Below are 16,284 nucleotides of genomic sequence, written 5' to 3' on the forward strand. Positions count from 1 at the left end.
CCTCCTTGATTACCTGTTTAGTCGCATCTCTAGCAATATTAACGTGAAAAAAATCTGCGATCTCAATTAAATCTTTTTTTCTACAGCGATCAAACACTTCCAGCGAAGGGCATAATGCAAACGACGTTAGATCAAAATCCATGTCGCACTACATAATATTCCTCCCTTATCAAAAGTGAAACAGCCAGGCAAACATTGAATGTGTAATGCGAAAGAAAGAAAGCACTTACCTCAAACAGTTGTCAGGCGACGAAGTAGAGACTTTTGAGAATTGGATGTGGTAAGCTAGAATTTTTTCAACCAAATGATGTGAAAATCATCTCGCTCACTCGTTCAGAGAAAACAATATATTGATGTAAATTTTCTAAAACATGTTTTGCGATCGAAAGGGTTTATTCATAGGTGTGGCAATTGCACATGAATATTTAGCCATTCACACCTGAGAGACAAAAGAGCCCTCCCTAATGGCATTGTCAAGTCAAGGCAAGATCCTTATTTTTTATCACGCTTTATACAATACTGATTGTGTCAAAGCAACTTCACAGAAATAAATTGGAAAACATCAGAATCAATTATGGAAACTCAACTCTAAAAGACAATAGTGTCATTATTTAGCTCAGGTCAGTTTAGTGTTGTTCCAGTTCAGATAAAATACAAAGTTGCAAAGTTTAACAAATTGAAATGAGTTCGGTTGTACAAAAGGCATCAATTGTATTATTTAATTCAACCCTGTTGAAAAAAACAGCATACGCTGCTTAGCTAGGTTTTGATGCTAGTATGCTGCTCTATGCTAGTCCTTTGCTGGTTAATTCTGGTCCTTTGCTGGTTAATTCTGGTCCTTTGCTGCTTTAAGATGGTCCTTTTCTGGTTTATGCTGGTCCTTTGCTGGTTTATGCTGGTCCTTTGTTGGTTTAAGATGGTCCTTTGCTGGTTTATTCTGGTCTTTTGCTGGTTTATGCTGGTCCTTTGCTGGTTTATGCTGGTCCTTTGGTGGTTTATGCTGGTCTTTTGCTGGTTTATACTGGTCCATTGCAGGTTTATGCTGGTCCTTTGGTGGTTTATGCTGGTTCTTGACCAGCTAAGGACCAGCATAAACCAGCAAAGGACCAGCTAAAACCAGCATTTCAGCATCAAAACCTACCTAACCAATAGGTAGGTGGTTTTTCAGGCAATTCAAAAAATGTTTATTTTGCAAAACAGCAATATAATTTTTTTTTTTTTTCACATTTACTGGTCACATACGATTAAATATAGCCAAAATCCCACAAAAATCCATTGCCATGACGTATCGCAAGAGGAAAAAAAATACATTTCAGTCGCATAATTTCACAATACTTTTTAATCAATATTTATAAAATAGCTCCAACGCGCAAATCTGTAATGGAAACGTAGCTACTGTCGTCTACAAATTCCCACGACAAGCAGATTGTGCCAAAATCATGCTACAACCATGTAGTCTGAACCAGGATTTAATTACTTTACAATGCCTAGGCATGACTTTTCAACACTGTGTTTTTCCATTACAGATTTGCACAAAACTTTGGCACTATGTTATAAATGTTGATTAAAAAGTATTGCGATTATTTTTTCCTCACACGATAAGTCATGGCAACAGATTTTTGGCTATATTTAATCGAATGTGACCTATATAGTGAAAAAACATTTCCATTGCTGTTTTGCGATATATTCCTTTTTCGAATTACCTGAAAAACCACCTCATGCGAGCATAAAAACTTTTTTGCAATGTATGGGAGTTTTTGCACAATTGACGCGTTTTCATTAGGCGTATTTTCAATTTGCTATTTCAATTTGCGCAATTTAAAGGGTTATGAAAACGCAGCTAGTGACAATCTTATTCTCAGTTACACTCTTAAAAATAAAGGTGCTTTAAAGGGTTCTTCACAGTGATGCCATAGAAGAACCATTCAGTCAAAGGTTCTTTAAAGAACCATCTCTTTCTTACCTTTTTATAAACTGAAGAATGTTAGATGTTAATGATATTTTTTGGAACCATTTAGACAAAAGGGGTTCTTCTATGGCATTTTGAAGCACCTTTATTTTTAAGAGTGTAGAACCAAACCAACCCACATTTCAGCGATCCTCGTAAGTGTTTGATGGTCTCTGTCATTCACTTTCAGCTGTTCTTCTCTAACGAAGTCTTACCATACTTTACGTATGCAGTCATGATCGTAAAGACTTTTGTTCTTCAAACACCAAACAAGTGGGCTTTTATGGTTACAGATGCTTCTGCTAAACAGACTCCCATGATTCGCCCTTTTTGGAAGTCACCTACTTCATCCACGGCTTGTACTAAACACTACTGAACACAACTTATAATAAAATGATATACAACCTAAAGAACATACACAATGAAAAAAGAATTGTCAAAAGAAGGTTCTTCAGAAGATAAAAAAGGCATGAAAGAGATGGTTCTTTAAAGAACCTTTGACTGAACGGTTCTTTGAGGAACCAAAAATGGTTCTTCTATGGCATCGCTATGAAGAACCTTTTAAGGCAGCTCTATTTTTAAGAGTGTAGATCTAAATCCAGAGGTTATAGACCATAATACCTTCTAACCCTAACACTTTCTCTATTGTAAAGCATTAAGGCATTACAGATTTGTAAGTTTGTCATTCTGCAAAGCTGAAAAGTACTACTTTGACTTGACTTGACTTGACTTGACTTGACTTGACTATGAACTGTTTAGGGGTTACTACAAGATGTTAATGAAGGTATTGCCCCAGTGACAATCTGTTGTACCCCCTAAAGGTTTTCTTCCGAGAGTGTAAAATAAAGGCTGCTGCACTATTAAACAGAAGAAACTAAGGAAATATTGAAGTGGTGTCTGCAAGCAGGAGTTCATGTCAGTCTCAATCTTTCTGCTGAAATTGCATTATTGCCTCACAGTTGGTCTTGATGGCTTTGCCGCACCGAAGCAGCGTTTTCAGGATTGATTTCATCCTAGCATGTCAGGTATTTCCCTCGGGATGTCTGTGAATGAAGCTGGCAGTGATTTTCTGTAAGTGATATTGCTAAATCATGCATAGATTCTTTAAAGCACTGTGGTTTACCACAGAAAAAAAAAAACACAGGAGACCCAGGCTTTACACCCTCCTAACATCCATCTGTCATTGGTTCATAACTTCATGCCCCTCAGAAGTCATCATCGTTAATGGCAATTTGAGTCCCAGCAGCCATCATTACCAGTGTTGTGCTGCATCCAACTCATTCAAGTGTAGCTTCACTTCCAGCTTATGCTGTACTGCAGGCTGCGTGAAAACTTTGTTGTCAATTATTAGTGGGTTTGTAAATGAGAAGCTTTTGTTACTTGCCACATGGGATTTCAGTCTCCCCATGGAGACGACTGCACATTCGCAGTTAATAGGCACATATGTTCTGTTTCTTTAACTAGAAACCTCTAGCTGAGAAGGCATATGTGATTGCTAATATGTAAGCCCATTTCCATCAGAACAGTCAGTCTGTAGGCCAAAATCAGCAGCTACTAGACTTATTATCCCCATTCAAAAGCAATGTCATGTAGAAGTCATGCTCATTAGTGGCTCGCGCATTGTGATTCAGCACAGAAGCCCACAGCAACAGCATGCATGTTTCCTTACACTCTTAAAAATAAATGCTTTGCGATGCTATAGAAGAACCCTTTTTTTCTAAATGGTTCCATAAAGAACCTTTAACATCTGAAGAACCTTTGTGTTTCACAAAATGTTCTTTGTGGCAAATTAAGATTATTTAGATTATTTAAATGGTTCTTTAAAGAACCTTTTGAATGGTTCTTTGTGAAACCAAAAATGGTTATTCTATGGCATCGCTGTGAAGAACCTTTTAAAGCACCTTTATTTTTAAGAGTGTATAAACACTTAAGTGGATGCACGTGGCCAAATTTAGGAGCCACGTAGCTGAATAATTAATGTTGGAATTGCTCTATGGACATTTACATTCTCTGCTGGAAAGGGATTCAGGATTCTTTAAGGAATGACTGTGGGTGGATTGTGTTCACTTTGTACAAACAGCATATTTTAATGACACCATATGTTGGAACAGGACACTGTTGCACTGACAGCTGTATATTGTAAAATGTCTAAGTGCCCTGAACATTTTAACAGCTACACATTGCATTTTTAAATAGTCGAATAGTCTATTGTCTATGTCTATGTCTATGTCTATACATGAATCCAGCTTTGTAGAAAGCACAGTGAATGACTGGTTGGATTTTAGCTATTAAATGTTAAACTAACAGTTTTAATACAGATTTACTAATTTAATCAGACATATTTCTGAGTGAAAAAAAATATTCAGTGAGAAACCAGGGCAGACTTGAGTGTCACTTTTTACTATGTACTTACATTTAAATTAAACATTTGGTGATGTTTTTTTTTATGTTAAGTACATAGTCAAGTCAAGTCAAGTCACCTTTATTTATATAGCGCTTTTAACAATACAGATTGTGTCAAAGCAACTGCACAGTATTTAAACAGAACAATAGTGCGTAAGTAACGTATTATTGTAAATAATCAATTTTCAGTTAAAGGCAGTTCATCAATGAATTCGGTGATATCATCATCCAGTTCAGTTCAAATAGTATACGATATCGCTGGAAAGTGTCCCCAACTAAACAAGCCAGAGGCAACAGCGGCAAGGAACCAAAACTCCACAGGTGACAGAAATGGAGAAAAAAAACCTTGGGAGAAACCAGGCTCAGTCGGGGGACCAGTTCTCCTCTGGCCAGACGAAACCAGCAGTTTGTACCAATGTCCGATTGTTATACTGTCTATATTAAGTAGTTAAAGCCACTTAATATAAAATTGGACCCATACATTTTTAACTGGTGCTATATTGGAAAATGAAGAAATTGCCTTTTTACATGAGAATAGAACTATAACTCAATTATAGAGCCAGTTAGGGAATGGATGAACATTTTGTTTCAATAATCATCTTCGAAACACAAATTTAATTTTTTTAAATATTTTGTCCATCCATTGAAAGTCCACATAACCAAAATTGTCAAAGGTAATGAATCGATTAGTTCAATATAAATCTTCTGAAAATGCCCCAATATTATTATAGTAAAATTTACAAAAAAAATAAAAAAAATACTATTTCAGTCATTAGTTATGAAATTCACTAAAAATTTAATGAATGATCAACAGCTGTGTTTTTTCTTTTGGTGACAGTTGTTCATGGGTCTCTTGTTTGTCCTGAATAGTTAAACTGCCTGCTGTTCTCCAGAAAAATCCTTCAGGTCCCACAAAGTGGTTTTCCAGCATTTTTGTGTATTTGAACCCTTTCCAACAATGACTGAATGATTTTCAGGTCCATCTTTTCACACTGAGGACAACTGAGGGACTCATATGCAACTATTACAGAAGGTTCAAACACTCACTGATGCTTCACCTCTGTACTACAATACTAAAATATGATTTTTAGACAAAAAAAGAAAAATGTACACATCTCTATTTTGTTCAAAAGTTTTCACCCCCAGCTCTTAATGTATGGTTTTTCCTTCTGGAGCATCAGTGAGTGCTTGAACCTTCTGTAATAGTTGCATATGAGTCCCTCAGTTGTCCTCAGTGTGAAAAGATGGATCTCAAAATCATACAGTCATTGTTAGAAAGGGTCCAAATACACAAAAATGCTGGAAAACCAAAGAATTTGTGGGACCTGAAGGATTTTTCTGAAGAACAGCAGGCAGATTAACTGTTCAGGACAAACTCATTAACTAATTAACAGCTATCACTAAACAAGAAAACACATCTGTGGATCATTCAGGTAGCAACACAGTATTAAGAATCAAGGGGATGTAAACTTTTGAACGGCGTCATTGTTTATAAATTCAGCTATTATTTTATTTTGCGGACTATATGTAAACATATTTTATTTGAAATATCTTATTCAGTTCAATAACATGCATTTTCCCTCTTATGTTGGTAAAATAATTAACATTTAGCAGATTCTGAAAGGGGGATGTAAACTTTTGACCTCAACTGTATCATACACACTGAGACCAGGAACTGCAAGAAAGTAAACTGGGTCACTTTCAATTTCAAATTAACTTTAAGCACAGTACCACACAAAACCTGTCAGGTGCCATCCTTGGTCTTGGTTTTAGCACAGACTTGTTCATTTAATCCCTCGGTAGGATGTGCATGCTCAAAGCTGTAGTTTTTCTGGGGTTTTACGTAGCTGTCAGGGCACTGTAGCAGAGCCTGCAGCAGAACAGGAGTGTCAGAGCAGGAGATTACAGCACTCACACACACACACACACACACACACACACACACACACACACACACACACACACACACACACACACACACACACACACACACAGTCCTCTTTCCCACAGCAGCAGCACAAGATGCCTATGCTGGGCATGTCAACATCAGTTATCCATCCTTTCTCTACTGATGCTGCTGGCAGAGTACAGTTAAAGCCCAGCCGCTGTGATAAAGGGTTAAGGTGCTTGTTCAGGGTAATACGGCTTTTGAACTGGTTGGTTTAGGTTTAATGTTTGAGTAATAAGTTGACATGTAGTTGCAGAGTTACTTATAGTCAGTAGAATATCTGTTGGGGAACATCAAAATAATAAACAGATATTAAGCAGACAGTCTACTAACATGGCTGTAACCAGCATTTGAAAATTAGTGACGTCAGGTCACCATTATGAATATAGCGCTTTTTACAATACAAATTGTGTCAAAGCAGCTTTACGGTATTAAACAGGGAAATAGTGTGTCGAAGGAACCAAAACTGCATCATTCTCCTCTGGCCAGACTAGAAAAAGTATATATTTATAGTTACTAGTTACTTCTCACAAATAGTAACTGAGTTAGTAATTGAGTTACATATTTATAAGAGTAACTAATTACCAGGGAAAGTAACAAATTTGTTTGTTTTTAAATGTTCAAATATGTCAAATATCTTGGATGCCCCAATATTAAATATGGCAACATTGTACACTAATCTACACTATTTTAATGTTGCTGTGGGATATTGTGAGAGACACCTTCCAGGGGCTAAATATCACGTTATTACGGTTGCTTCAGCCCACGGCGCAGACATAAAAAACATCCCACGGCAACACTGTTGTCACACCAGTGGGTTCTGTCTCATTTTTCCTGATGACCACGAAAAGAACTAAAATTACTTTGTCATTTTGAAACTGCAAAGGGTCTAGTTTTATTTGTGTAGAGTCATAACAACAAAAATGCCATGCTTTACGAAATACCTCTAGTTTTCTTCCAGCTGCGCTCCATTTTCCGGGCTGCTCTCTTTTGGGAGCGAGTGTGCTTGTTATACCACGGTGTCAGACTGTTTTCCTTAAGCTTTTTAAAGTGTAAAGGAGCAACTGTATTTAAAGTGCTAGAAAAGAGTCAAGGGTGGGGTTAAGTATTGAGTTATAATAAACCCTACAAATACAACTCATTGTATACACCTTAAAAGAGACAGACATGTAGATGTTTGTGAAAGGTGTTTTCTCTGTTTTGGAGGGATAAGCATTGTTAAATTATATCATATTAAATCAAAATGTGTTAATAATATACGTTAGGGGTGAATACTTTTACCAGTTATACTATACTGAATGAAGTAACATAGACTTCTTCATGGCTAGTGTTTGCATATTTCATGTTATTCTGTAACCTACTTGCTACAGTTTTTGATAGTGCTGATAAAGTTTCTGACAAATAATATCATGATGCAATAATCTGTCCATGTTTTTTTTTTTTTTTTTTTTTTTCTGTCAGTTTAAGTACCGGTGTGCAAGTGTTTCCAAATATTGCTATGAAACCAAATACAAATCGAAAAATAAATGAATAAAAAAAAAATCTAAATTTGTTCAAATCTTTTGGAAAAAAGATACTAACCATAAACTGGAACATCTGGCACTTTATTAACTTTCTAAAGTGGAGTGGAGGCTCCACCTGTGCGCTCACTTACAACTCTCTCCAGCCTCATTCCTGCAAACTGTCTAATCTTAATACATACAGACACTCATATGAGGAGTTTTAAACCACAAGTTAGTCATTCAGAGAACTTTTTCCTCATACGGCCATGTCTACTAATACCAACCCAGTCTCATAAAAAATACATACCTCTGGGTACTTTTTAGAAGCACTGTTTTTAGGAACCTTACTGTACGTTTTGTGGCAATTTCAAAAAGAAATGTCCACTGAGTGGTGCTAAAACACAGGTTCAATACGTGAACCCTGACACATTTTTATTATGTTGATATTGCTCTGTTTTTATTACATTGCGTCTGGTACTTTTTGCGGTGGTTCAGAGATCAAATGTCAGGGGACTATTGCTAAAAGTTAATGCTCTGTCATGTTGGAAATATGCCCTACACAAACCCAACCCTTAACCTACCCAATAGTGTTAACAAATGCAAAACGATATAAAAACGCATGTGTTGATACCATTTGAATCTTCCTTGAGTGTAGATTTGAACACTTTTGTCAAACCGTAGTTACACAGGATTCAAACCGGAGCTCTTCACCTCTCAAGTACATCTTCGTACTGTGTGAGCTACTGAACAAACCTACCGTCTATGAAAACCCATAAATATGAAGCTGTATATGTAATGCTAACATTTAAAAGTAATTGTGTGAAAATTATGCTTAATCAAACTCTGTTAGTCATACTTTGTGTGAAAAGGAATAAAAGGAGTTTTACTGCCTCTAGTGTTCATTTCTTTTGGAAATGGCAGTGATATGTACTTATTGGTATGTACTTTGCGTCTTGCGAAAGTGCCCCAGGTATGTTTTTGTCATGAGACCACGTAGACTAATACTCTAATGACTGTTAGTTGATATGTAGTCAACTAAATGTCTAAAGTGAACCATTAAAGTAAAGAATTACTAAACTACTTATTATTATTAAATGGGAACCCAGTGCGTTAGCATACAATGACAGAGCAAGATTTTGAGAATGATAGATGGATGGACAGTGGTCTTGTGTTGTTCTGTGAGAGAGGTACAAAGATGGCAGTTGTCACAGTCTTGCAACCAAAGATTACAAATCTTGCAAAAATTTTCTGACAATGTCAAAAATGTATTATGACCACCTTATTGTGTTTTTGCTGCTACGACCCACATGTACTGACTAGCCGATAAAAGTGCAACATGAAATGACATTGATTAACATAACATGGCACTAAAGTTCAAATACAATCCCTGATAGCACACATACACGTCTCTGAGACATCTATTTGATGCCTGCATTAACATTTGCAAGACATTTGCAAGACATCTGCAAGACATCTGCAAGACGTAGTTTGCTCATCTGCAATATGTCTATTGGACATCTCCTATCAGATGTCAAATAGATAGATAGTCTATTAATGTCTTTAAGATGTTTATGATTTAGAATGGATGTAAAACTGTCGTTTGTACACAGCAGATGCTTTCCAGATCAAGAGATCTTTAACAGACATCTTGCAGGCGTACATGTGCTATCTGGGTTGTAAGTTTTCATCTTCTAAATCAGCTATTCGTTAACCAATTCTCTCTTTCTTACAGGGCATCAGCAGCCTCTTCAGTTCTCTGAAGGTGGTGCGTTTGCTGCGTCTCGGCCGTGTGGCACGTAAGCTGGACCACTACATTGAATATGGTGCAGCGGTGCTGGTGTTGCTGGTTTGTGTGTTCGGCCTGGCCGCCCACTGGCTGGCTTGCATTTGGTACAGCATTGGTGACTATGAGGTCATAGATGAAGAAAACAACTTACCCCGCAGGAACAGCTGGCTGTATCTTCTGAGCGAAGCCGTTGGCACACCATATCGCTTCAATGCCAGCGGCACGGGAAAGTGGGAAGGGGGTCCAAGCAAAGATTCGGTCTACATCACGTCATTGTACTTCACCATGACCAGCCTGACCAGTATCGGCTTCGGGAACATCGCCCCCACCACGGATGGAGAGAAGATCTTCGCCGTGGCCATGATGATGATTGGCTGTGAGTAAAATACACATTTCTTGACTTTGGCTCTATATAACCTGTATATTTCATAACAAAAAAGACAGATCCATCACTGTAGGTATCAATGTCCTCAAACAGTCAGAAAAAGATGCCAATCTGCAGGCTATCAATTATAGTTCAGAAAAAATCTTGTTAGGATGTTGAGGGTCACTGTGTTTGGTGTAAAGGTTTGGACTGCAGGTGTTTTCTCACACTCTCAGAGGAACATCAGCTCTATATACTGTAGAGCCTGTGGTGATCTAGATTACAACGTGTCCAGACAGCGGCCTGGAGAGCACTATGATGAATTACATAATTGCTTAGTTCTGGGAAAGCTCTACTTTCCTGCACTGGCAGAATTCAAAGACGCTCCACTTGATTTTAAAGCAATTTTCCGGATTAAATGCAACTAAACTGTATCTGTGACATGCAGCAAATACTTGGTCACACATTATTAGGGCCTGAGCACCAGTAGTGCGAGGACCCTATTAGAATTGCTCAGTTTATTATTATTATTATTATTCTCTAAAATGAATTGCATTTTTGAGGGCCTAGACATGCTTGAAAATGTATGAAACTTTGCACACAAGTCAGAACTGTCGAAAATTCTGATATGTCTGATATGGGTTTCAGGAGTGGGTGTGGCAAAATTGCTTGATTTATACACGCTTCACATACACTACCAGTCAAAAGTCTGAAGACACTTCCCCATTCTCTTTAATCCGGAAGTGTGCAAAAAACTTTTGACTGTTAGTGCACATGCACGAAAATCGGTACACACATGTAACACACCAATACCTAAAAAAAACGTCTCTTGGAGCTAAATCCGAAACCCAACAGCAAGTCAGTTATTTTTAATTTTCTCCAAAAGTTTTGTGTCATTTTTGCCATTTTCAGGTGTTGTACTTTAATGAACTCCTCCTAGAGATTTATTCAGATCAACACCAAATTTCTGCTGCAACTGTTATGAAGCAGACGGGACAACAAGGTAAGAATGATACAAGTGATGTTTATTAATATTAGCAGCGGTGCCGGAGGTGAACGGAGATCCTGTGATGGTGAGTACGTGATAGTAGGAAGGTTTCAGAGCCGGTTTGGAACTTGATGGGAATAACAGATCCTTTTCCTTATAGGTGGCGAGACGGGAGGATTCCAAGAACGATCGAAGGAGGTATACTTGAGAGTCCGTGAGTCCACCAACCTCCGCTGACGTGGAAGTCAGCATACGGCCACCCACCACTGACGACTGGAACTGAGAAGACACAGAAGACTGGAACTGGAACGAGACAGAGTTCAGGTAAGTACAGTAGGGTAAGTATTTAGATAGTGAGACTCGTAGAGAGACACTAGCAGTCCGCTTTCGCTAGAACGAGCCCGGACAATGAGTGGTGTGTGGAGAGTGGCTTTATGTGCTGGTGATGATTGCGTGCAGGTGTTCATTAATCAATACTCAGGTGACGGTGATCTGGGAGTGATTGTGGGTGCAGAACCTGACCAATCCGTGACACTACCCCCCTCCCCAGGGCCCGCTCCCGAGGGCCGAAGTCTCTTGCGCCGTGGTGGTCTACCTCGTCCTCGGGGTGCAGGGAACTCAGGATGACTAGCGTGGAACTCCTCAGTGAGCGTGGGATCTAGGATGTCGTCTCTTGGGACCCATGACCTCTCCTCTGGTCCATAACCCTCCCAGTCTACCAGGTACTCGAGTAGACCACCACGACGACGAGACGAGAATCTCCCGGACGGAATAGACGGCTCCATCTTCCAGCATGAGGGGGGGAGGAGGTTCCTCTTCGTGGTCAGGTTCTGTGGAGGGAGTGAGAGGTGGGTGAAATGGTTTCAATAGTGAGACATGGAAGGTGGGGTGAATACGATACTCAGGTGGAAGTTGAAGCTTGTAGGTAACGGGGTTGACCTGTTCCAGGATGTTGAAGGGACCAACAAACCTGGGACTCAACTTCTTGCAGGGCAGTCGCAGACGGATATCCCTAGTAGAAAGCCATACCTGATCGCCTGGCCTGAATTCTGGAGCTGGAGCCCTCCTCCGATCAGCGAAGGCTTTCTGTCTGCGTACTGCCCTCTGTAGATGGTGGTGTGCTTCGTCCCAGACCCTCTCGCTCTCTCGGAACCAGTAATCCACTGCGGGGACCTCAGATGGTTCACCATTCCAGGGAAATAGCGGTGGTTGGAACCCGAGGACGCACTGGAATGGTGTGAGGCCGGTGGATGGTTGCCGCAGTGAATTTTGGGCATACTCTGCCCAGCCCAGAAACTGGTTCCAGGAGTTCTGGTGGTTGTGGCAGAAGGTCCGGAGGAACCGCCCCACTTCCTGGATTTTCCTCTCCGTCTGGCCATTAGACTGCGGATGATAGCCAGAGGAGAGGCTGATGGTCACACCTAGGAGACGGAAGAAGGATTTCCATAGACGGGAGATAAATTGAGGACCGCGGTCCGATACAATATCCTCAGGTATGCCATACTGACGGAAGACGTGATTGAACAGGAGTTCGGCCGTTTCAAAGGCAGTGGGTAGCCCCTTCAGGGGCAGTAACTTGCAGAACTTGGAGTATCGATCCACTATAACAAAGATGCAGGTGTTTTCATCCGATGCGGGCAAGTCCGTCATAAAATACACTCCCAGGTGTGACCAGGGGCGGTTCGGGATCGGCAAGGGATGGAGCTTGCCTGCGGGTAAATGTCTGGGACTTTTGGACATGGCACACTCCTTACAACCCTGGACGAACCGCTGCACATCCCTTGCCATCCCAGGCCACCAGAAGCGTTCGGATAGCAACGAGAGGGTGTTGCTGGTCCCGGGATGTCCAGTGCCCAGGGAAGTGTGGATGGAGCGAATGAGATCTACCCGTTGTGTCCTAGGGATGTAACGTCGATTAGGAGGACAGCCCGGCGGAGGGCGAGGCTCAGGAGTAGCGACACTAGGGGGAGCTGACCATTCGATGGGGTTGATGAATATGTCTTGAGGGAGGATATAGCTGGGAGGTTCAGAGGAATCAGTGGAATCGTGGATTCGGGACAATGCATCTGCTCTGATATTTTTTGGACCTGGACGATATGAGATGGTGAAGTGGAACCTTGAAAAGAACAGTGCCCACCTGGCCTGACGTGGGCACAGTCTTTTTGCATCACGGAGGTATTGGAGATTTTTATGATCAGTGAGTACCTGGAAAGGATGATTGGCTCCCTCCAACCAGTGTCGCCACTCCTCCAGGGCGAGCTTGATGGCGAGAAGTTCCCGGTTGCCGATGTCATAGTTCTTCTCCGCCGGGCTGAACTTCCGGGAGAAGTAGGCACATGGATGGAGTAAGCTTGGGGTACCGTGATGCTGGGAGAGAATAGCTCCGACTCCTGATGTCGACGCATCCACCTCCACCACGAAAGGGAGTTCGGGATCCGGATGGCGCAGAATGGGAGTCTGGGTGAAGGCGTCCTTGAGGGATTGGAAGGCTGCGGCGGCCTCAGGGTTCCAGGTGAGTTTATTCGGTTTCCCTTTGAGCAGGTTGGTTAATGGCGTTGCGATGATACTGTAACCTTGAATGAAGCGGCGGTAGAAATTCGCAAAGCCGAGAAACCTCTGGAGCTCCTTGACAGAAGAGGGTTTCGGCCAGGACGTGACAGATGACACCTTCCTCTCGTCCATACGAATGCCCTCTCGGTCGATGACATAACCCAGGAACTGGACGGATGGAAGGTGGAATGAACATTTCTCTGCTTTCAGGAAGAGTTGGTGTTCCCTGAGTTTCTGGAGGACCTCCGCAACGTGGTGGCTGTGTTCGGTTTCACTCCGGGAGTATATGAGGATATCATCAATGTAGACTATTACTGACCGATGGAGAAACTCCCGGAGGACTTCATGTATGAAGTTTTGAAATACGGAAGGGGCGTTGACCAGGCCATAGGGCATGACACAGTACTCGTAGTGGCCTGTAGGGGTCTCGAAAGCAGTCTTCCACTCATCCCCCTTCCGTATTCTCACCAGATTGTAGGCGCTGCGGAGGTCCAATTTGATGAAGATGGTGGCTGACCGGAGTTGTTCGAGGGCCGCAGGGACGAGAGGAAGGGGATACTTGAACTTGACAGTACTCTGGTTCAGAATGCGGTAATCTATACACGGCCGCAGCCCTCCATCCTTTTTAGCTACAAAGAAGAAGCTTGATGCTGCGGGAGAAGTGGAGGGGCGAATGTACCCTTGCTGAAGAGCCTCTTGGATATACTCCTCCATGGCCTTAGTCTCCGGAAGTGACAACGGGTAGATCCTTCCTCTGGGCAAAGGAGCATCTGGAATCAGGTCTATGGCGCAGTCCCATGGCCGATGGGGAGGTAGCTGGGAAGCTCTCTTGGGGCAGAAGACGTCCTGGAACGAGGAGTAGATATCCGGAATCTTGGTAGATCGTTGCTCCAGGGGGCTCTCGATGGACGTGGCGCAGACAGGAATGGGTCTTGGTAGTGGACGTGGAATTTCTGGAAAGCACTCTGGATGACAGTCGTGGCCCCACCGGATTACCTCTCCGTTGCCCCAAGAGATGATGGGATTGTGCTTCACCAGCCACGGGCGCCCCAAGATGATGTCCATGGTGGCCCCCTCCAGAACCAGAAGTTGAATGTCCTCTTGGTGAAGAGCTCCAATCTGTAGGTGGATGAATTGGCATTTACGATGGATGCGTGCAGTGATGGAACGTGTTATGGGCTGAATCTGGTAGACGCTCGACGAAGCTTCGGTTCGGAGCTGCAGCTGGCGACAGAGGTTCCCCGAGATGAAGTTTCCCGCTGACCCGGAGTCGATGAGGGCGTGGGCTATGACAGAAGACGTGGCAGTGGTTAACTGAACACATGTAGATAGAGGATACATCTTTTCAACTTCAGACTGGATAACACTCACCGCGGTAGGGACAGGACGAAGGGGGCATTTCATCCGAACATGCCCACTGGCGCCACAATAGAGACACAAACCCCGGGTCAGCCTTCTCTGTCGCTTAGCGGCTGACAGTCTACCAGATTCAAGTATCATCGGTTCTGGTTCTGGAGGGCTGGCGGTCTCCACTGGGCGGAGGAGTGCATTAGAGGAGACATCGGAGAGAGTCTGATATGTTTGCATACGGTCAGAACATCTGATGGATTGCTGGATGAAACGCTCTAGACCCATAGCGTCATCTGACGCAGCTAGTTGGAGGCGAAGACGGGGTTCGAGCCCAAGACGATAGGTGGTCAGCAACGACCGCTCGTTCCATCCACTGGCAGCAGCTAGGGTTCGAAAACGTAAGGCATACTCATGAGTTGACATCGATCCTTGTGATAAGTGATAAAGCTGCTCACCCGCTGACACTTCTCCGTCTGTACGGTTAAACACTTCCTTGAAGTGAGTGATGAATGCCTGGATGGAACGAGTGGCCGGCCCGCTTTGCTGCCACATCGATTCAGCCCACTTCAAAGCTGGTCCTGTGAGAAGAGAGGTGATAAACGCTATTTTAGACTGGTCTGTAGGATAGAGCGCTGGTTGCATAGAAAAGACTAAAGAACACTGTAGTAGAAATCCATTGCACTCCTCCGCCCCGCCAGCGTAGGGCGCTGGTCGGGCCATGGGACTGGATGGTAGTGGTTCCGAAGAAGTGCACGGAGGTGTGGGTGCCGGCGGTGCGGAAGGGGTGACAGATGGAGATGACATCAAAACCTTCCGCAGAGAATCTACCAGTTCCTGAAAGGGGTCCTGAGCACTCATGCTGCTTACGGTTTTGGTCCGGGCTTCCTGTTATGAAGCAGACGGGACAACAAGGTAAGAATGATACAAGTGATGTTTATTAATATTAGCAGCGGTGCCGGAGGTGAACGGAGATCCTGTGATGGTGAGTACGTGATAGTAGGAAGGTTTCAGAGCCGGTTTGGAACTTGATGGGAATAACAGATCCTTTTCCTTATAGGTGGTGAGACGGGAGGATTCCAAGAACGATCGAAGGAGGTATACTTGAGAGTCCGTGAATCCACCAACCTCCGCTGACGTGGAAGTCAGCTTACGGCCACCCACCACTGACGACTGGAACTGAGAAGACACAGAAGACTGGAACTGGAACGAGACAGAGTTCAGGTAAGTTCAGTAGGGTAAGTATTTAGATAGTGAGACTCGTAGAGAAACACTAGCAGTCCGCTTTCGCTAGAACGAGCCCGGACAATGAGTGGTGTGTGGAGAGTGGCTTTATGTGCTGGTGATGATTGCGTGCAGGTGTTCATTAATCAATACTCAGGTGACGGTGATCTGGGAGTGATTGTGGGTGCAGAACCTGACCAATCCGTGACAGTTGTTAGGTAGAT

General features: G+C 42.5%; 1 protein-coding gene across 1 annotated transcript in view; it reads left to right on the top strand.

Moving 5' to 3' along the window:
* kcnh1b (potassium voltage-gated channel, subfamily H (eag-related), member 1b) overlaps positions 1 to 16,284 on the top strand; it is a 93,404-nt gene that overhangs the window by 21,818 nt on the left and 55,302 nt on the right. The window contains exon 7 of the mRNA XM_073844315.1: positions 9,534 to 9,963. Coding sequence (XP_073700416.1) covers positions 9,534 to 9,963 — 430 coding nt within the window. The remainder of the gene's footprint in view (positions 1 to 9,533; positions 9,964 to 16,284) is intronic.

Source organism: Garra rufa, chromosome 7, assembly GCF_049309525.1.
Source record: "Garra rufa chromosome 7, GarRuf1.0, whole genome shotgun sequence".
NCBI lineage: Eukaryota > Metazoa > Chordata > Actinopteri > Cypriniformes > Cyprinidae > Garra > Garra rufa.